The 22,489-nt window shown below is 41.6% G+C and overlaps 1 protein-coding gene across 1 annotated transcript; it reads right to left on the reverse strand.

The window, feature by feature from the left end:
* Positions 1 to 1,253: 1,253 nt before the first annotated feature.
* On the reverse strand, positions 1,254 to 22,133 carry SYNM (synemin). Its single transcript, XM_005521609.3, has 4 exons — positions 21,289 to 22,133; positions 15,842 to 15,966; positions 10,009 to 10,079; positions 1,254 to 8,520 (listed from the first exon to the last, which is right to left on the reverse strand). The coding sequence occupies exons 1-4, from the start codon at positions 22,072 to 22,074 to the stop codon at positions 4,883 to 4,885; spliced, it is 4,620 nt and encodes a 1,539-aa protein (XP_005521666.2). The 5' UTR covers positions 22,075 to 22,133; the 3' UTR covers positions 1,254 to 4,882.
* Between the last annotated feature and the right edge of the window lie 356 nt (positions 22,134 to 22,489).

The following is a 22,489-nucleotide window of genomic DNA, read 5'->3' on the forward strand; positions in this document are numbered from 1 at the left end:
CACATTATTATTTGGAAATGGAAATCAAAACCAATACCAGTGGTTTGGGATAACCCAATAGCTGGAGATAACATCTTTCAAAACCCAGAGTTTTTCCTTGCTGAAGAAAAACTTTGTTCATTAGGCAGGTTGTTTGTTATTTTGTTGGTTGCAGAGATATATCAGAAGAAAGAGTTTTATCTTTTAAACTACTTAAATTTGGAGTATGAACAAACATCTTTTATTTCCACTTAATTTTAAACTCTCCCTTTTAGAATTTAATATTAAACACCCCCATATTTTCAGTGCATCTTTAAAAAGTTATCACAACTGACAAGTGTGTCAAAACCAGGAAACTAAAACTTTGATGTATTGAAAACCAACCTATTTTGAGTCCCATTCCTCACTACTCAAATACTTCAAGTTACAGAGAAATCAGATCTTCATCACTGAGAGTTTTAACAGCAATACTGCTTCACTTAATAGAGCCTGAAAACATACTTTTTCTGACAGAGGCCATTTTCAGTGGAAACTATTTTGTTGATCACTTAACCAGATTATGCTGTCATTTAGACAGTACTTCCAGATACTTTCTTCCCTGTTTTGCAAGATACGGAGAACTGTGTGCTTTTTCTCAGTGTATTAAAATGGAGGATCTCTTCAAAAAGTCTCTTTCACATAAAAAACTGATTCTGACCCACTTCTTTAAGTAAGAGAAAACTGGGTTAAAGGTATGATGATGTTTTCATTACAACTCAAGTGTTTGGTTAAAGAGGAAAATTAACTTTACAGTACACTGAGGGGTACCATTTAGAGTATATATATGTATATATACACCTATATATACATTCTTTTCCATTAAAGATTTAAAAGGGTATAAAAGTTTTCTTTGCTAGAAAAAGGTTGAAGTTGACACATACCTTGGTCAAGTTCCAGGCTCCAAGGACAATTATGATGCTGACATTTAGGGAATTCAGGGAATTCCACCTTCTGTGTTGCTTTATACTATGCCTCTCCCACTACCTGTGGCACTCCACTACCACTGCTGGTCCACACGTGCTGTGTGTGATTGGAATAAGGAATATGCCACGTTCTGCCATCATTTCTATTATCAGCCTGAAAGAGGTGAATCTCTGCTGGAATGAAAGATTAAATTCATTCTATGAACCAAAATTAGCCCAGCCTGAGAGCAAGGTATTCACAGACATTAAGTCCTTTCTCTTGGACAGTGCAGCCTTAAAAACATCAGACAGGAAGAAAGAGAAACATCTGCATTGATTTTCATTGTTTAATACTCAAGAGTGAAAAAGTGTAAAATCACAAAGCTTATACCACCACAAAAAAAACGCAGTTTCATTGCAAATGACCAGAACACAAGCTGCCTGCAAAGTTTCACACATCTGACATCAACAAACCCAGGTTCAACATTCTTACCGTCTTTTGAAACACCTGCTGTTCACAAACATCAGCCAGCACAGAGCTCTCGCTATCTCACACATCTTCCTTTATGTTCTATGCTCTATTTGCTTCCTAGACCAGTGGTTTACACATTTGAAAAAACAGTGCCCCACTTCTGATCTATATCAGCATAGAAATAAGTAGTTTTTACCCGCCACAAAATACTAATTATATTTGAAAAGCGTTTTGTTTAATCCAAACACAGCGGTAAAGTTTTTATTTCTATTTAATTAAAAGCGTAATATGAGTAAGCTTCAGAAGTGCATGCTGACTGAGGGTATGTCACCAATCTGCTCAGCCACAGGATATGATTTTTATGCAGAAAGTGATCACCTTGGGTGAGTTTGTACACCAGGGAGTAGGTTATGTTTGCTTTCTCTAGTTAATTCCTGTACCTACAGCCCCAATTCTGCACATGTAGCCACGGCCTGCTGGATATAACTGTCCACCTAAATACACTTTGTTGTCCGAAAGTAGGATTATCCAAAAGTTATCATTATGTCTAAATGTCTCAGGTTAACAAGAAGTAAGTGGAAAATGGGTTGCTCATATTAAAACCTTTTTGAAAGTTAAACCTTTATATGTGAGCCAACTTTGTTTTCACAGCCTTTCTTCATGAAAAGGAACTGTGCCTGAAATATTAAACACTTTTAACATCACGCTAAAAAAATGCACATTTCCAGTTCTCTACAATAACCTAGCTTCCCAATAATTGATTAAAATCCTGCTCTTAAATAAAGTACACTGAACAGATTTTTTTGTTCCAGACTATCAAACCAGAAATGTATCTTGGCATAACCTACTGCATCTGACAGTGACGTGTAAAGGAATTTCTGAAGAGCTGTTGTTGCCTTACTGGAAACAATACTGATTTTTATTTTTTTTTTTAAATCCTTCAGTGCTGAGGGCACCTACACTTTATGAGTCACTTGCTCCTCATTTTATTCCCTCACCTGACAATATAATCCTCTCAGCAGGTGAAGAGAAACAGTTTTGGCATCACTGTTCCTAAGGAGCACCTCTGTCAAAGATTCCACAATGTATCAATAAATGGGCTTGACATCCTAAGTAGCTTTTTGTTGGTTGCTAAATATATTTTCTGCAGATATTCTTGGGTCTGTTTTACAGAGAATGGTAAGTCTTGAATAAAATTTCAAGAAAACTTACACTCATTTTTACCTCTGTTGCTTACTACAGACCTGACTTCTTCCTTCATGTAGTTATTTGATACTTGAAGTACAGAATCTGATTATTGGCATCCAGCTGGAAAATTCTGGGTAATACATGATTATTAAACACAGACGTTGCCACCTTTAAAATCATACAGTCAGCTGAGGAAACAAAAGTATAGGATGAGATCAACAATTAACATCCTATTTATAAATGGAAGCACGAGATCTCTTCTAAGCATACAGGAATAATCTTGAAAAAAATATTACCTATTACACAGTGAACAGTATAAATAAACTGAGATTACATGCCTTTAATGCTTCTACACAACTCAGTTTCCTATTCATTTTCCAACTGTTAGTGGAACTTCCAATTTCAACAAATGGTTCCAGACAAAATGAGGAAAACATTCAGAAAATTTTGCAGTGCAGACAAACCTCATGAGTTAATCTTTGGAACATTAATAGCTTTGTACAGTTTCAAACTTAGTAACTAAGGCACACATGGATTAAACTGTCCTATATCTGAAAGAGCAGGATATGTCAGTCAGCACGGAGCTTCTCAGCTTTGCATTTATGTTCATAGTATAAAGCAGCAGTCAGCTTTGAGAAATCTACTTCTGTTAATAGTAAGGAATCTGAAAAGTGACTAGTCATGCCAGACTAAGATAGTCTAACTGGATTCTAATATGGATCAGCACACACAAAACTAGGCTTACATAACCAGGAAAAAAATCTGGGAGCCAGCACCTGCTGGGCTGGCGCTGCTCAGCCACCCCGAGCCAGGTGTGTGTCTGCTCTGCAGAGGTGGGACACAGTGAGCGAGTGTGTGCTTGTGTTTGTGAGTGTGTGTGTGCAGAAATAGCAGCTTCTCACCTCTGTTTGTTACTTCCATACGTGTCCAGTATGGTAATTCTTACTCCAGTGACAATATTTTGGCTGCTATTTTTTGCTCCTGCCAGCACTGCCCAGGTCAGGCCAGCCAGTGGTGCTGTGCTGGCTTCCAAGCTGAACTTATAAAGTCACTGAATTATAAAGTGAAATGATGTCCTTCATTCAACCAATGTGCAATCCAAGTAAAATTAGCTTATTTGCAAACGATTTAAGTAGAAGGCAACTTTGGCCTGAGGCACGTGTTACATTTAGAGAAAAAAAAAAAGAAGAAAAACATAAATTCAAATCTCAGGTTGGGTTTGCAGGGGGAGTGATTGAAAAGGACATCTTGTTGTAAACAAAGGATTATCTGGGAATGAGCTGACGCACAATGATCATAAGTGTCATCAATGTCATTTGTAAAAGTTTCCTTCTAACAGGACACATATCAGCTAATTTCACTGTGTTAGGAAATTAGGCACTATGTAATCACGTTTGACACTTCACACTTACCTTTAGCAACACCTAGTATCAGGTAACCCATAAACTGCAAAATAAGTTGAGGTTTCTAATGTACACAGCCACTGAATCTGTAAGGAATTCTCCTTACCTCAGTGGGAACGCTATCCAGTCTAGTTTTTAAATTTGTTTTCTTTTTAGAGATATTAAATATACTACTGTCTAACCATAAAATTCACTATTTCTCACCTGGAATACTGTGAGAAATTCTTACCTCAGTGTTACCTCTTTCTTTTTTGCACTGCATTCAAGCTATACAAATAATGTCACTTTTGTCAATTCTTGCTATGCTTATCTTGATCCTACAGGATCATATTTAATTTCATAGCTGTAATAGTAACTGTCTCTTATAATGTATTAATTAGGTATTGCATATAAGTACACAGAAATGGAACTGAAAATCAGCTACTACCACTTGTTAGTCTCATATTCTTTTAAATTTGTGGTTAGTAGCTTGAGATTTAAATAGAATTGCATAGTAATATTGTAGTAACCAAGTACAATACAGTATTAAGAAAACAATAATTTGAAAAGTCCTATTCAAGCACACATTTAATAGCTGATGTGCTATAAAACAAACAAAAAAAATAGAATCCTTTGAATTCCCCAGTAGCAAATACCTGTTTCTATGGGTGGAAAAATCTGAAAATATTAGACACAGAACTCTGAGGAAAAAATATTAATAGCATGATCTCTCCCAAAAATAAAATTTGCAATAAAATAAAATGTGCTGAATAGAGGCTTAAATTCAATACGTCTCAGTCCACCATTAATAATCTAAATAGTTTGAGTATTTCCCCATCCCTTTTTTCTCTTTAAAAAAAAAAGGATAATAAAAAATACATATAAACAAATTGCTATGTAGGCTTCACCACAGAGTCCTTTCAGAACCACTGTCCATCATTATCATTATCCTCATCATCTTCCTCCTCATGGTCCAGGTAGACAAAAGCGACTTTCTTCCCTTCAGAAGTATCTGATCTTTGGTCGACCGTTCTTTGCAATTGCACAGTCTGATCAAAAAATGACTGTTCCACCACCTTTTCACCCTGATCTTGGGAAAAACTGGAGAGAACATAGCCACTTCTTGCGCTTTCATTTCCTGCAAGCTGGTCGCTTTCAACGACCTGTGGCTGACCAGCAGAAGGGTCTTGCTTGTTGGACACCAGCGTTGCCACTTGCTGTTCTCCACTCTTCACTGCAGATATTCCACCCAGATTGGAAACATCCATTTGGAAAGTGTAAGCTGTTTCCCTGGAGCCTACTTTAATATGCTTCACAGAGCTGCTGCTCTCAGATGACTCTGCTATTTGTGAAAGATCTTCCACCACCCCAGCTACGGGTCCTGAGAAGATTATTTCCTCAGTATGAGCTCCCGCAGGACTTATTTTAACGTGCCTGAAAGCTCTTGAGCCTCCTGAAAGGGTCTGGTCTTCCAGTTCAGTGATTTCTGTGTGCTGGGAGACAGGCCCCTGGTAAATGATTTCTTCAGCTGTCATAAAGCCCTGGGGACCCAGCTGGATTTGTCTGACTGAACTTTCTGCCTGTGAGAAGTCCCTCGTGCTGCTGACCTCCACTTTACCGGAGATGGGTCCTTCAAAGATAACGTGCTCAGTATGAACCTCTTTCGGGCCCAGCCTGAAGTGCCTCATGGATCTGCTGACATCCACAGCCCCTTCAGCCTGGGAAAGGCCATCTGAGCTATTGAGTGCCAGAGAGTCTGAACCCGACCCCTCAGAAGAGACTTCTTCAGTCACTTGCCTTGATCCTACCGTGACACGTCTTGTGGCCCTGCTGAAGTCTGTTGAAACCTTCTGAGAAAGATTTCCAGAATCCATCTCTTCTACAATTGTAGTAATAGGGCCTGTAAAAATTACTTGTTCTGTGGTTTGGATTTCCTTGGGGCCCAGTTTAAAGTGCTTCACAGACTGGCTGTATTCTGACAGTCCCTCTCTCTGAACAAGATCTTCTGTAGCACTGAGCTCCAGCGTTTCAGAACCAGGCCCTTCATACAGGACCTGCTCAAACCTCTGGACTTCTGCTGGGCCAACCCTGACACTGCTCTGGGACTTGGTGTGATCAGCTGATTGTGATGAGTGAGAGGCCTCCGAATAATCTGCAGTTTCCAAAACCGAACCGTCATAAACAACCCTTTCAGTGGTGTGATAGCCAGTGCCACCAGTCCGCCTTGTCGTGGATGAGCTGTAGATCTCTTGGTCAGCAAAAGGAGTGTATTTGTCACTGTGGGAAGAAATATCTATATTGCTCCTATCTGAGCTCTCTTTCTTCAGGGAGTGTATTGTTGCCTTCTCCTCGCTTGAGATTCCTTCACCAAGCTGATCTACATTAAATTCATCAGTATTAAGAGTCTGGGACAGATTGACTTCAGCAACAATTGTCACTGAGCCCCCCTCCTCCTGATCAACTTTTTTGATATCAAATGCCAAGTTACTAGCATCAACTTTGTTGTCTTTTGTTAATGCAGAGAGCTCCTCTTTCACACTTTCTGGGAGACTGCCTTCCAACTGCTCCAAAGCTTCCTTCAATTGATGTTTAGGGTCCTTTGTTTCCTTGGATAAAAGCCCTTTTATTGAAGTCTGAAACTCGTGAGGAATTTTAATTTCTTTTTCAATAACAATGGATTCAACATGGGATCTTTCACCTTCAGGATGCTCTTTTAAAATATGGGCGCTTGCTTCCTCCCCCACCACTTTATAGGTTTCTTCTGGAGAGCTCACACCTTCCTCTCTCTTACTTTGTGTGCCTTGCAAAAATTCATCTTGCCAAGAATATTTAATAGTAGATTCTTCTTCAATATGAATTTGCCCATATACTGAGTCATCATCTTTTTCATTAATAATAGGATGATCATCAGGAACAGATACAAAATATTTCTGTTCAACAGGTGAGTCATCTTCCTCAGTTACTTCTTCCACATGAGTGAAGCTCTCATGGCGTGGTTTCTTCTTTTTGACATCTTCATAGGTGACAGTGATGTTTTGTTCCTCCTCACCATAACGCCTCTCCCTCTCAGGGAATGAATCCTCCACTTCTTCTACTTGGAAAGGTGTTGAAAAATCACTCCTTTCATCGGTGGTGTAATCCAGTGGCTCCTCTACAATCTCCACATTCACAGACACATTCTTTCCACTCTCGCTTCCTTTCAGGCCATGATGGACAATATCTTCTATCTCCTCTTTGGAAGGAGTTCCCTCAAAGCCCTCTCGAATCACTTTTCTAACATCCTGGTTTGATAGACGTCCTAAGTCACCTTCATCAGAAATATTTATGTCTTCTTGAACTTGAGACTGCACTGTGAACTCAGTCTTTATTTTCCCTTCATCTTCTTGTTCTTTCTTATCAAAATAGGTCACTTTGGTCTCTGTTGACATTTGTGAACTAGAAGACTGTGTGAAACTTTTAAGAATGTCAGCAACAATATTCTCTGCTATGTTTTCCGTTGGCAGAGTTCCCATTTTATGGCTTCCATCCCTAATTTGCTCTTGACCTTCCAGACTGGACTCTGCTTCTGAAATCCTCACTTGATGAGTTTCAGCAGACTGACTTACGTGGTCATCTGTTTCTCTTCCTATGGAAGTTTTAACACCGTGTACCCTTATTTCTTTATGTCTCTGCAGTCCTTTGTCAGGAGCATGCCTTTCAATACTGATTGGGACCTCAATGACATCTTTGCTTCTTGATTCTGAGGTCACAGTTGCATCTTTTTTGGTTGATTCACTTTTCAAAGTTCTTGGAGTAAAAATATCACTCCCTGTTACCTTCTGGCTAAGTTCTTCACGGATATATTTTTTCTGCTCTGTCTTCCTCCCAAAATCGACACTTTCTTCTATAAAAGATCTCTCATCTGTTTTCTTTTTCTCATCCTTTGTTTGTTTCTCCAGCTTATCTTTTTCTTTCAGCAGAGATGTCTTCTCATCAGTTGGTTTGCTGTCTCCTCTTTTGTCTTTTAGTATGGTCCGAGTTTCAATTATAGTTTCTTCATATTTAGATGGTTTTGCATTAGTAATCAGCTCATAAGCTGGAAATCTAGTGAAGCCTGGTTTAGTTCTTGTATTTTCAGCATCAGGCTTGTGGTCCTTGTCTGATCTTTCAGCATGTGCCGATTCTTTTGAAAAAGATACTGTGGATGAAGTTGTAACTTCTGTTTTCTTTCTTTCTGGAATTCTCTTTTGCTGTATTTCAGTGCTTCTCCAGCTACTGTAGTCTGGAGTAAATGTTCTTAGTTCTTTGTGGTCTGTTACAATCCTTTCATCCTTTGTGACAGTTGTTGAAGGGCGATATATTGAACCAAGTAGGTCCCTTCCAAAAGTTCTTCCCCCCGTTGTTGTGTGTGATCCAGCCTGTGTGGAGTGAGCTGAGTAACGTGCAGAACTGCTCATATTCGTCACTGGCATTCTATGCCTTGTGTCAGTGATCCTGGCAGTGGGCAAAGCTTTATTTCTATTTCTTTCTTGATAAGTAGAGTAAATATCAGTGTAGTCATATGAAGTGTTAATAATATCTGCAAAGAGAGCACAGGTGACCAAGCATTAAAATAATGGTTTGTATCTAAAATACTATCAAATAGAGGGCATGAACTAAGAAAACATGCAGTATGTTTTTTGAAAGAAATAATGTTTTCATTTTCAGTGGAGCTTTGTAAAGGCATTCCTCTAGGTTTTGCTTGTTAATTAAGTCTATACATAAATTTCATTAAAGCTGAAAGCAAAGCTTTTCCTTGAGTTGCAAGATCTTTCTGATTTTACCTTTTGTGCACTACTGGGCATTGTGGCATTAATTGAGGAACTACACTTTCTGTATTTATACTGATGTTAATTTACAACTTCTTATTAAATAATGTATGCTAGTATCATAGGCTGGGTTTTTTGCTTCGTTAGCCTAAGTGGCCTGAAGTTTCTTAGTTCCTACTGACATTCAATGGCACACCTGCCACCACATACTAGAAACTGCAAACACAAATACAACCCTTCATAGCCACACAATAAAGCACAACAAGGGTGAGAAATAAAGAACCTTTCAGGCTCTATCTGTAGAAATTAATACAATGTGCCAGGAATATCTGACAGACCAACCAGAATAGCACCACTCACATCTCTCACTCCTGAAAAGCTACCACATCTCCCCTGACTTTTGGTAGTGTCTCCTGTATTATTTCTGTAATTCCTTTCTTATTCTGTGAATATGTCTGAGTGCTGTCTGTAGAAGTATTGGCTAGTTCAGATCCAAACTGAGCTGTCCAGATCCAGGCACAGTGCTCAAAATTTAACAGCACAGACAGATCTGCATGAGCATTGCAGCCTAGGCCTGAGCCTGCTGAATTTCCTTCAAATGTCTTCTGGAACTACAATAATGACCCCACATGGTTAAACTCATGAGTATTATCCAGATTAATTATATTATTAATTAAAATGGTCACAATGAAGGTCCATCTTATCTAAAATCCTGATTGCAGGGACCAAGAGTAGATACATAGGGAAGAGTATAAGAACAGGGCAAGTAAACAGTGATACTTCCCTCGTATACTCTCACAGCCTCCAGAGATTTGCAGCTCCTAAGATAGAAATGGTATCTTTATGTTTAGTAAGTCTTTGATTTCTCTTTTGTTACTCTGCTAAAATATCTCTTTAAACCCATGTGAACTTTTTAACACTCACAATGCCCCAGGATGATGAACGCCATGGTTTTAACTACGTGTTCTGTTAAACATCTCTTGCTCTATATTTCAAAACTCTCTTAAGACCTATGGGCTTCCAAAGGCTCTTTAGAGCTACAGAACATCACTCCCTATGTTCTCCACTCAAGCCATGATTTTATAAGGTATTTCATATAGAAGAGCAATATGTTGATTTAAAATATTAACACTCAAAACTAATTTAATATTCACTTTGCAATACACCCATAAAAATATACTTCAGGAACACTATAACATAATAATTTCCAGTTATATTTAATTTCATTCAGAATTAATTTTTTAATATTCATATTTTACCTTGAGGCAATTTCCCTGCATGCTCTTCTCTCCATATAATCCACTGCTTGCTCTCCCCTTCTAACAAAGCTCTGCAAAACACAAAGGGCATTTCATTAAAATACTGGAAACAATAAGCATAATATTTTACATTTATAAGTCTTAGAAATTGAAATAATTATCCTGCAGTTGCCACATTCCACTAGACCAGATTGCTTCAAGCCCCATCCAACCTGGACTGGAACACTTCCAGGGATGGGGCAGCCACAGCTTCCCTGGGCAAGATGTTTTATAAAGAAAATGCAAAAATGAAAAAAATATTTGCAGCAACCTTCCTGCTTGTAACAGAATAGTAAAGGTGGTGTTGCAGTGTGATACAAGGGAACTGTTACAGCAGGATTTACAACTTCTATCATTTTCAAATGCAAAATAAAGGAAAGTAAATTCTATTGTCAAACACAGTGGTTGAGGAAACAATTTATAGTGTTAAATTAACTATTCTTAGCTCCTATTCCACTGGAAATCAGCATAACACATTTCACAAAAAAGGAGTAGGAAAATTCTCTGTGACAGAAACTGCTTGGTTTCCTTTAATGACATCTTTGTCTGTCCTTGTTCCTCAGCCCCCCTCCTTTTTGGCAGTGACTCTGCAGCAGCTCCCATACTTCCAGGAAATGCTGGTGCAGCAGCCTGGAAATGCTAGGTCAGGTTCTCTGCCTGAGCAAGGGAATGTTACAAGCAGCACAGTAACTTGGGTGGGTTCATGTGCTTCTACCAGCCAGTTACAGCATTTCTAAGTTTGGGAATGCCAGATGTTCTGCACTGATAAGACACAGCTGCAACAGCAAAGCTGGCAAGAGTAAGGCTGGAGAACTGTGATAGCCAAGGCTTCTGACTCCCTGGGGCAGGAGATGAAAGCTGTTTAGGATTGGGGTATAAACACCTCTGCTGGACATTTATGTCAAAACTAACAAAGCAGGTGTTTTAAGCATCACATGTGTATTTCACACTTCCCCTGACTGATCCCTTTCACATTAGCAAAACATTATTATTATATATAATATACTATAGGCAATATACTACAGGCATTCATTATTATATTAGCAAGGTTTTCTTTGCCATCATGGATTTGTCTAGATCCAGAAGAAAAGCCAGGTTAGAACTACCTAAAACAAGCTCAGATGGGCATCTTTCCTTCTATTTTGTGAGTCGAAAAAACCCACAGTAAAAGCAATCTATCTTTCTCCATGTTGAGAGAAGCTTCATAGGAATTAGATCCCTTCAACACATATAATGTTCCCAAGACCAAACATCTGATCTGATGAAGGCAGTGAGTGCCAAACAAATTGCTCTGACAGACACGCCAGAGAAGCTTGTGGTGATGCTGCAGAAACACATGCAGGAGCTGGCAGTGAAAGCGTTAACCGTGACGAAGGAAAGCAGGAATGTGGGGAGTTTGGCTAAGGATTTCTGGCTGCTGTTAAAACAACAGTTGTTCAGTTGCTGCAGCAACGTATGAAGTCACTAAAAATAAGTTCCAGGAGGTAACTGTATATGGCAAAGGGCAGCAGCCCACAGAAAAGCTGGATCTGAAGTGTTACTACTGAAAGTGAAAGGCAAAGCTTCCTGAAACCTCTGTAAAACTGGACAGAAAATCAGTATTTTACTGGACATTTCATAATGCGTATGACCTCACGCTTATCAGAAAACCAAGAAAATGTTAAACTGGATAAACTTACTAAATTGGCATGAGAAAGGGCAGTGTACTGTACTGAGCCAGCAAACTCAGGTTGTGTTTCTAAGCCTGACCATAGCTTGAGTTTATCAAGTCATTTTGCTTCTCTATTCCTCTGTATCCTTTCCTACTAATAAGCTCTTGGTGGTAAGGTCTGCTTTTAAACTTAAACTGCCTGAGGCACTAATTTCAACTGTATGAACTTTTAAGTACTCATAGTAATAATAATTTAAAAAAAACATTGCCCCAAGCAGCACTCTTCTAAAAAAATAACCATGTCAGCTACTTCCTGGAAATCAGGTCCCAAATGACATGTACTCCCATTTTGTTAACACTTAAATTTAAGTGTTACCAGAAAATAATCCAACTGCACCATTAGCTCATCTCCTTATTAATGTTATTTATCTAAAGCTAGCAGGGACATGCTCATCAGCCTGTGCTGGATGACAGCAGAAACAACCGGTCCATGAAAGAAGGAGGAGATAAAGTGGTTGGGGTGGGGAGAGAGAACAAAAGGAACTAGTGCAAATTTTATTATGGTCATTCAAGACAGTAATGATTTTGTTTCAACTACAGAAACCCAAAATCTCAGATGGGGCAGTTGGCCAGCAGGCCATAAAAAATCATCCTCTCTATCCTGGATATTTGCTAAGGAGTTACAAAAACCCCATATCTCCAGGAAGGGAAGGGGTCAAGGTCATTCCATAACCCTTTTCCATCACAGGATGGAAGGATGAGGAGTGTAAAGAACAGCAGGTTAAATTCCTCAGGTGTTGAAAACTCAGCATATTCTCAAAATAAAACCCACACAGGAGTAGAACCTATTAGATGGTACAAGTTATGAAGGGGAAGTAATGAGACTGACTGGAAAAGCTGTGGTGAGTAGCTCAGAGGACTTCAATGCTGGTGATGATTTTGTGAGAGGAAAGCATGGAAAGGGTCAGAAGTGTTGATGGAAGAACACAACTGGAAAGTCCACCTGACAAGTGTATTCAGAGATCCTAACAATGATATGGAAATAAGAAAAAAGTTGTGTAGCTTTTGTTGCTTCAGAATGCAGAGTGGTACCTGAACAGAAAAACTGCACAGCACTTGAATTTCAAAGTGAAACATTTTACCCTTCAACAACAAAATACTTTAGAGATGCCAGAAAACCTCCTGAACCTACTGGTACAGGCTCTGGGCAGCCTCTGCTGTGTGAAGAGAAGTTTCTGCTAGCTAAGGAGAAAGCCCTGAGAGTAATTCAGATTCTAGGCAGGTTTTCTATCTCCTTTTAAAATCAAGAGTTTTACAGGGTGAATAAACCACTCACTTCACCACTTCTTTCTGGAAATAAAACTTAAGCATAGCTCTAAGTAGCTGTGGTTTTGCAAGGTTCCAAGAACACAGAACAAAACTGTGAGACACTTGCTAAATATTTACTTCAACAGTGAGAAGAGGGTGTAGGAATGAAGATTCCCATGCGGTGTAACTTCACAAAGCCACGTAAGACACATATTCCACTTCCTGAGTGAATCTCGGCTCCCAGAGCAGGAAGGGTGAGCAGAGTCAGAGAGGAAATACACTTGGACCGTAAGGAAGGGTGTTCCTTGCAACAGTGATCCTTCTTCCCACTCCAGGGGCAGTGGTGACTAATGGAAAGACCTGACTTGTAACAGAACTGTAGGAGTTGTAAAACAGAGAAAAAACACAGGGTGGGAGGCACAAAAAAGGCTCCAAGACCAGCTACCACACCCTTAACCTATAAGGCCAGAAGGAAAGGAAATGTCAGGGCCTTTGTGGGAACCTCTCCATGGAAAGTTCAGGATGTTGGACTGAGTGTGAATAGGGGCCTTTTGTTTCCAGTATGCATAAGCAAGGGTATATGCCAGCAAGCTCTGTGAAAACCAACCGAAGCTGCATTCACATGCCCTTTTTTTGCAGGTAGAAAGACCTGGGAGAGGAACAGGATTTGAAAAAGTACATGAGTGAGCAGTCCAGATTTCTCCTACTTAATCTTACTGACTGGCTCCCCTCTCACAGCAGGGTTGATAGAAACACACAAGAAGGAAGGAACTATTTTCTTGAATAAAGGAAGAAAAGAGGAATAAGTAAAACTGCATAAATGTAAAAACACAAAACAATAATTGTTCAGCTTTTGATATTTTAAAAAAATTTTGTTTGCTGGCATTCACGTGTTTTTTTTCTCTGTAGCAAGGCCCATTCTCTTGTTTTCATCTGCAGATCATCTTTAGTGGGCAGATGCTTATTTTTCCACTGACATCTGCTTTGCCAAGGCCATCAGTGAGACAAGTTGCATTCAGATCCATCAGATGAAGAAACCCTACGGATTAAAGAGCTTCTTAACTGGACAACAAACACGCTGCAAGTGATGCTGAATTGTTCTCCTTTCATTAACCAGGGCAGGGAATCCTTAGACAAACCAATAATGCTCAGATAATCAGTGATACAACTCTGGAGAAGTTCCAGAATTTCATGGGCTTAAAAGGTTTTCAAACAACTGAATATATGGGCATTATCATTCCTAGTTCTGGATGAATACTAATCATCAAAACAACTCTGATAATTCTGTTATTGTGACAGTGCTAATCCTGTTATGCAGATGAATAAATCAAGGGAGAAAGTTTAACGACGACAGTGAGAATCAACAACAGAGCAGGGATTAAATTCAGAAGAATCAAGTTTTTTAGCAAAGTTAACAGAATTAACACACACAGATAAGGATCACAACTGGCTACCATTTCCACAGTAATTCTCCAGACACTATTGGCTTTCCAAGGATCACAGGGATCCCACTCCACCAACAAACATCAAGGCACTGTCACTTATCAAGCGACTGCAGATTACTTGTCCCACACTGTGATTTTATCTCATCCAGAAACCAGCCTTGGTCTGTGCCTCCTTGCAGACATTCTCAAGGCACCCTGGACAGACTGTTGGTGCTCTTTCATGAAGACAGACATTCTCTGCTCACTACTCTTTATCAAGCTACTCAGAAGTTATTTCAAGCTTCTCATATTTTCAGTTATGCAATGGAAATTAAATCTCATATGCATCAGTGGATTGACAGTCCACACACCTCACTCATAATAGCTGGGTGCTATCTTTATCCAGGCTTACTGGTTCACATTCAGGACACAGCATTAATGCTTCAGGACACAGAAGCATATATTATATTTAACTGGAAATACCCAGTCTATTTACACAGGTTGAGTACTAATAATGCACCCAATGCAGACAAGGTAGTGACAGAGGCAGTCTCCTTAAAAAAAATACAGAAGTAGCCTGACATTAAATTTTTGCAAATTATCCCTCTGCTCAATAAGAATAGTCCATCTCTCTGTATTTGAAGATCAGTATCTCAATGAAATTTGTTAAAAATATTGTGCTATTTGTAGAAAAAACCACATTCTTTACAAGAAGGGAGGATCTTCCTTCAATTCATTTAGGATTATTTAGGATATTTTTCATTCCAAATCAGTTTTGTGCCATGTATATCATGATTATCCAGACAAGAGAATTACTCAGGCTTTTCAACCCCACAACTAATTAAGTGGCTAGAGAGAGGTACAGTCCTAAAGATTCATTAGCAGAGATGTGGTTAGCTCTGATCTCACACTTGATTTAAACATGTTTTTTATAACAAATCAAGGATGGAGAAAGCCAGGGCTTAATCAAACAGACTTTTCTGCTATCTACCTACTATCCTACAACTGCAGCAAGGATGGGGAACTCATTGCTTCCATCAGTGCTGCAGGTGGTCACATATTTAAACAATGAAATGTGCCATGTAAGTTGATGGCAACAACATAACCTCGAGTTTTATTGATTGCAATTTAGGGATATTGTCTCCTCAGCTCGTAACCAAATATTGCCCCAAAAATTGCCATCCATCTGATATCCATTTGACCAAGACTAAGAAGGTTTCTTACATACCACTATATTTGTACCAAGTTAATAGGATTCCTATGGATTATATTGGCTTTAGAGCCTTGAGTCTCCCAAAGTCGTTGTTTATATTTTAAATGCTGGAAAGAAGATGAATGGGGCTCCTGTATCTATAAAAAGGGATTTAAATTATCCTCTGTCTAGACAATAGAGTGTGACCACAAATCTCACCTGTAGGTTTCAATTTCAAGGATGAGGCCTGCTTTCACCTGCAGGAGTTCTTGGTAGTCCCTCAGGTAATCCGTGATTGACATGGTCAGGAACTGCTTTTCTTCTTCCAGGGCGTCAATTATTCTCTGAACAGAAACAAATTATTTTTAGTTTTGAAAGAACACAGAAGTCTGTACACTTGAATGCCTTAAAACATAAAATTTTTAATTAAAAAAAAACAAACAACTGATGCAAAAATACATCAATATTCTATCACTTCAAAAACCAGAAGAAATCAGCTCTATGACCTCCCCATATACAAACTGAAATACATTGCTCCTAAAACAAGTTTTATGCTAAATTCATTTTATGCCTTACTGAGCTGGTTAAAGATTTCAGCAAAACCCAGTCAGATGCCCTGTACAAAAATTATTAAACACACATAGCAAGGAAAATACACTTCTTTATAAGACTTATATGTGACTCATTTGGTCATTTTAAGACATGCTTAAATCACACTTGAGAGCAGAAATTTTAGCAATTGCTTTGCCATGAGAACCTTATCAGTATTTTGGATGTGTGGGTTTAAACCAGTTTTGGAATTTGAGCATCTGAAGTTACCACAGTGCTCACAAGGTAAAAGATGAAACTCCAGTGCTTCCTTCAAGTTTTCTACAGTATCTGGATACCTGCTTTGAGGTCCACCCAGCTCTGTCCTAACTGCTGCTCAGAAGAAGGATAAAAGATTGCTCATTTTCATCTCAATATTTATATATGACCTTATACAACACAACTAAATATATAAGGTTGTACATATTTACACTAAATGGCAGGAGGAAGAAAATGAAAGAGTAGAAAGTGCTTTAATCACCCTCTCACGTGAAGGGTGAATTGTCATTTCTATATATATTTGTACCAAATCTAACCTTGTTAACTAATATGCTATAGACTGCACTTTGTTCTGGGGGCTGGGAAGACAGAAACTAAAGATCAACAAAGGCCCAATTCTGTTTTGTTCACTTCACTCTGCACTACGAAGAAACTCTGAAATGTCATTTACAGAGCAAAACCTCAAACACATGTACAACACTAAATAGGAATTCACAACAGTATATTTTAGATTTCATCCTGACAACTGCTTTGCAATCAAACTGGAATATCAAGGCACTGATGGTTTAGTTTTTAAAAAAATCACAATATATCACTTATAGGCAATAAGTACTCCAGTATCACAGTATGAACAATGGCATAAAAATGAAGATACAGCAGGGGACTATGCTGTTAGTGCCAGCATGAAGTGCTAGGCAGAAGTAAGAACTAAGAATATCAAGTGCTGGCACGTCAGACGTTAATAGTTTTGGGGTTTTTAAAGTAAAACTTAAAAAGAAAGCTCTGTGAAGGAAGCTGCCTATAATTGCCTATACATGTGGGTTCAGTTCTCTGTATAACACATTAATCTCTTTCTTCATTTGCCTTTGCAGCTCTTGCTAAATGATTGCACTGATGTTTCCCTTGATGTGACAACTCTTGCCTACAGTCTTCAGTGTACTTAAAATTCCCTGTTTATAGCAGGAGACAAATCATATCTGAAAGAGCACCACAAACCCCCCAACAGCCTCCTGCAGATGCCAGTGGAGGCACCATCCCATGGCCATGCAGATCTTTAGCAGCTCTGAGGTAACAATCCTGTTCAAGAACAGCACAGACACAATGGAAAATCCTGAGGTGAGAAGGGAAGAAAAGGATGAGGCCCTGCTTTTAAAAGGAAAAGGCTACCCAGCAAGAATGGCCAGGGTGCAACAGAACCAGGAGTCAGCAAACAGAGCAGAAGAATCCCTGAGAGCTCTGATACAAAAGTGAAATGATTGAGATGTTTCTTGCCTCCACAGTTAAACACAGAATAACCTATACAGGGGCATGCATTCTTTTAAAAGAGCTTTAAAATGCTGCAGTCCCAGAAAAATCCATTCAGGAAATTTCTACACTGGACTACAGAGTGTGGGGAGCTCTGAAAGATGGGGGCTGTTCAAACCCATCTAGAAACACCGGAGCTTCAACCCCTCACCCCCAAGTTCTCCAGTCTGGGCTTGAAGTCCACCTGGATTCTCCCCACTGGGTTTGGAGAGCACTGGAGATCCAAGAGCTAGAGTTAATGATTACCATAAGGGGCCACATAACTCAGCCAGCTGTGCAGTAGTTGAAAAGGAATTAATTCCAGTGGGAGCAGACACTCTATAGACTGGATGGCAGACATCCAGTCACCCAGCCCTCCATCACTGATGCTCAAACATAAAGCAGAAGACAACTGGTCTCAAGTCCTGTCTCCAAGCACGCCAAAAAGCACAGAAACCAATCCATCAAAGTTCAGGAGATTGCAAGCCAACAAACCCATTTTGCAAAAGGTAACCTCTACTTGGCAGATCTTGTGTTTTCTTCACACAGGACTCTCTTGGAAGAGTCTGTTTCCCAGCCACATCAATCACAGCCCCCAAAGCCCAGTGATGTCCTGCTAGGACTAAGGAACAGAATAGAAACTGTTTCCTCACCCTTCAGATGTTTCCTTTCCAGGCAGCACTTGGAAATTTTAGAAGGGCAGAAGGGGAGAAAGAATTTACTTGGGTTGTCCAAGCTGTACCTACTGAGGGAATAGAGGATTCCAGGCCCCAGCCCTTGCCATCTGGTACTATTTACTGATCCCATAGCTCATTCAGTGGCTCAGCAGGGGAGGAACTCACACTGCACTTGGCTGGCTCAAAACTGGTACACAGAAAAAGGCACATGACATATTGACAATAAATGTGCATTTGACAAGATGTTTTCTCCTCTCGAGCTCACAACACTGACACAGGAACTGATCCTAAACCCATTCTTATCAGTGGGAAATACCTGCCTCGTTTCAGAGCAGCAGGATGGGCCATGGAGGGTTTTACATCCAAATAATTCAGGGTTTTCAAACCACCAGTTTTTGCATCAGTATTCTCATAGCACACAGCTAAAATGATGGAAGTAAGACACCTACTGAGTTCATCCCTTTAGCACTTGGGATGTGAAAATTTTCCAGTGTGTGATTTACTGCCTGCCTCGTTCAGCTACATTATAACTCCAAATACTTATTTCTATTTAACACTGCTGAAAGCTTCAGTGAGGATAAGGGCAGTTCAGGAGGCAAAGATGAACATTTAAGGCAACTGGATGATATATGGAAAATATGAATAAATCTAATTGCCATTGCAGCTGCAATGAACAATAATAACTTGACTTTAATCTGTACATACATATCATTTCTACATGACACTCTACAATAAATAAGCATGGAATTGATGCTCTTTAAAGAGTAGTTTAAAACCCATGCTGAACATACTTCAACCAGTAAAAGATGAGTGAGAAAAAAAACCACTTTGATCCCAAGAACGAAACCTGAAACAGCTGCTCCTACGCATTCTATAATTTTTCTTCCTGGATGTGAGCAAAAGATTTTATTTCTCATGTACAGGAGACTGACAGCTGCAAAAAGCCCATTCTCATTAAAACCCAAACATAAGACCATTCAGAATTAATAAACCTTATGACATATTTGAATATACATCTAGATAATATTCAATTTCTGGCAAAAATTGTCAGATATTTTCAACACACTTTTTTTTTTTTCTTCTTTTTGCATTACTAGGATTTGAAACTATTTTTAAAGATACCAAATGTTCATAAGAGTAACAGAGAAGTCTGCAATGTTGGTGTCAAAATAACAATCCATTTTAGAGCACTGCATCAGAACCATTCAAGGGCATCCATTGATTTTGATTGTTTGACTTCTGCAATAGATTGCTGTCATCTACAACTGGGTTTCTCCAGTTGCTCTTTCAAAGAAAGTTCTTTAAAAATACAACCAGATACAGAGATAACTGGTTTAAAAACACCTTGCTGAGCTGAAAAAGTTGAATAAAAGCCATTCTCACTGGCTTTAGAAGAAAAACTTGTGGCACGGACAGCGAGCTATACAAAATGCTCTCTTTACTCCATATTTAGAGGTTTTCAGTTTGAGCAATGATGATTTTCATTATAAACCCCTAATAAAAATATACATAGCAAGAAGGCCGTGTTCTGTAAATCTAAGAAACTGTAAATATAAAATGTAAAAAATGAAGAGGTTTCTTTCTTCTTTACTGGTTTTGACTGTTAGGTAGATTTAATTAATGAGGGATTTACATATGTCATCTTCTACAGCTTTGGGAATGTTTACATATGTGATTGTGAGGATGAATTGTCCTGTCAAAAATGGAAAAAGAAAATAAATTAAAAGTTAAGAGCTTTTCCGAAATCTTCTTACATACCTAATCTGTCTCAGTTCACAGCATTTGCAAACTATGCAACTTCCAAACAATCTAGCAGAGTACAAAAACCAGACACGCACACAGCAACAGGTCCCAGTCCCTTCCCAGTTGCCAAAATCTCCATCATCTAGCAGGGCTGCTGGACACAAAGCTGGACAAAGCACAAGGGGTTCAGGCACACACCGAGCTGCAGCAGGGTGTTAATAAAGGGTCTAACAATGAACAAAAGAAATGTTGCCCTCAGGAAATGGATCGATGGGCTGCATGATCTAATATGTGCTCTCCACTCCAAGCTGGATGAGCGGATACTCCGCTGTTCCGGCAGGAGTTGATTACTTCCCACGCACAGGGGAATTGCACATTGCACCAAACATCATCCTGACAGCAAACAAATCCTCAGCTGCAGATGCTGTCACCCTCAGCACCAACACCCACCTCCAACATCTCGCCTTTACACAACTCAAAAGTTTTCTTAACTACGCTGGAGACCGCAAGCTTTTCCCGAGGCTCAAGGCATACTGGAATAGGTGTAATACAGGAAGAAATTTCAGGTTATTTCTCTGACTGGGACAGGCCACCCTCAAGCCTCAGGGCCGTGTCCTGAGGTTCATTGCCTCCCAGGGACTGCTCCCCGTCCCAAGCGCTCCTGCCAACCCTGCAGGATCCCTGGCAAGCCCGTGTGCCGGCTCCATGCTCTTGGGCACTTGCCGAGGGCAGGTTGGGAAGGGAGCACCTGTCACCAGGATGATGTCCTCAGGGTCACTGTCTCCTTTTGATTCACACCCAGCTCTCCCCAAACCCCCCGGGGGGCTCCAAGGGACTCCTCGCCCCACATGGAGATGGGCTCAGCAGCAAAAGGCTCCTGCTGGGCCACCTCTTCTTCCAGCCTGGAGAAAACCCACTGCCAGGAGGCAAAGAGGGGAGGGCAAGCCCTGGACCACGCCGAGTCAGAGGGGTTTTAGCACCCCCCGGAGAAGAGCGAGGAGGAGGGATGGGAAACTCGGGCTCACATCGCGCCATGGATCGGAACAGAAGGGAAAACGCGAGTGGCTGGAGGAGTGTTTGGGAGCCCCAAAACAGGCACCGAGGGGCGGGAAGGAAGCGAGAGAGACCCGGGACCGAGAGCCATGTGCCACCCACCTGGTACTCCTCCAGCTCGGCGCCGTGGCGGTCCTGCAGGGCCAGCATCTCCTGCTCCAGCCGCTCCCGCAGCGCGCACAGCTCCTGGCCCTGGCGGTGCAGATCCTCCAGGTGCTGCCGGCACTGCCGGCTCTCCTCCCGCAGCAGCTCCAGGTTCTCCCGGCTACGCTGCGCCTCCTGCTCCTGCAGCACCTGGATCTGCTCCTGGTAGCGCAGCAGGGTCTCCCGGCAGCTCTGGCTGAGCAGCATCTCGTAGGTCTCCTCCAGCTCCTCCAGGCTCAGCCCGGCCAAGGGGGGCGGCAAGGCGGCCAGGTTCAGCCGCAGCTCCCGCATCTCCACCGCCTCCCGCTGCTGCCGCTCTGCCATGTGCCCGTGCTCGGCCTGCAGCTCCAGCAGCAGCTCCTCCAGGGCCACGCACTCGCCCCGCAGCCGCTCCAGCAGCGCCCGCTGCCCGGCCAGCTCGGGCTCCAGGCGCCGCCGCATCCCCAGCACCTCCGCGCCCAGCGCCCGCAGCTCCTCCAGCTCCCGTCGCAGCCCGTCCCGCTCCAGCTCCGCTTCCAGCTTCGCCCGGCTCAGCTCCTCCAGCTGCATCCGCAGCCAAGCCAGCTCCTGCTCGGGCACCCGGAGCCCGATCAGCTCCTGCTCCCGCAGCTCCGCCAGCTCCCGCGCCAGAAAGCGGTTCTCTTCCTCCAGCTCCCGCACGCGGGTCACGAAGACCCGCAGGCGGGAGGTGGGCTCCTGAAGCTCCCTCTTCTCGTCCCATCCTGCTTCCCAGCGCCGCCACATCTTGCCAGGGCCGCAGGGTCGGGGCGCGGTGGCCCCGGGGCTGCGGGCGCTGCGCGGCTACCGCGGGTGCTGCGGGGTGTGCGCGGCACCGGGCAGGCCCCGCCCCTCGACACCGGGCCCGCCCATGCCCCGCCCCATCGGGCCCGCCCCGGGCCCCGCCCCTCTGCTCCGCGGCGCCCCCTGCCGGGCTCCTGGCGGCTCCCGCCAAATTCCTGCGCGGGAATCTGAGGCCGCCTCAGGGAGCAGAGCCCGGTTTAAGGAGCCAAATCCCGCTCAGGGAGCAAAGCCTCGTCCAGAGAGCAAAGCCCTGCTAAGGGAACAAAGCCGGGCTCGGGAAGAGAAGTCGAGCTCAGGGAGCTGAGTCCTCTTCAGGGCTCAAGGCCAGGCTTGGGAAGTAAACTCAGGGAGTCAAATC

Source organism: Pseudopodoces humilis, chromosome 16, assembly GCF_049639895.1.
Source record: "Pseudopodoces humilis isolate 2021_Gansu_Grassland_sample_001 chromosome 16, ASM4963989v1, whole genome shotgun sequence".
Taxonomy (NCBI): domain Eukaryota; kingdom Metazoa; phylum Chordata; class Aves; order Passeriformes; family Paridae; genus Pseudopodoces; species Pseudopodoces humilis.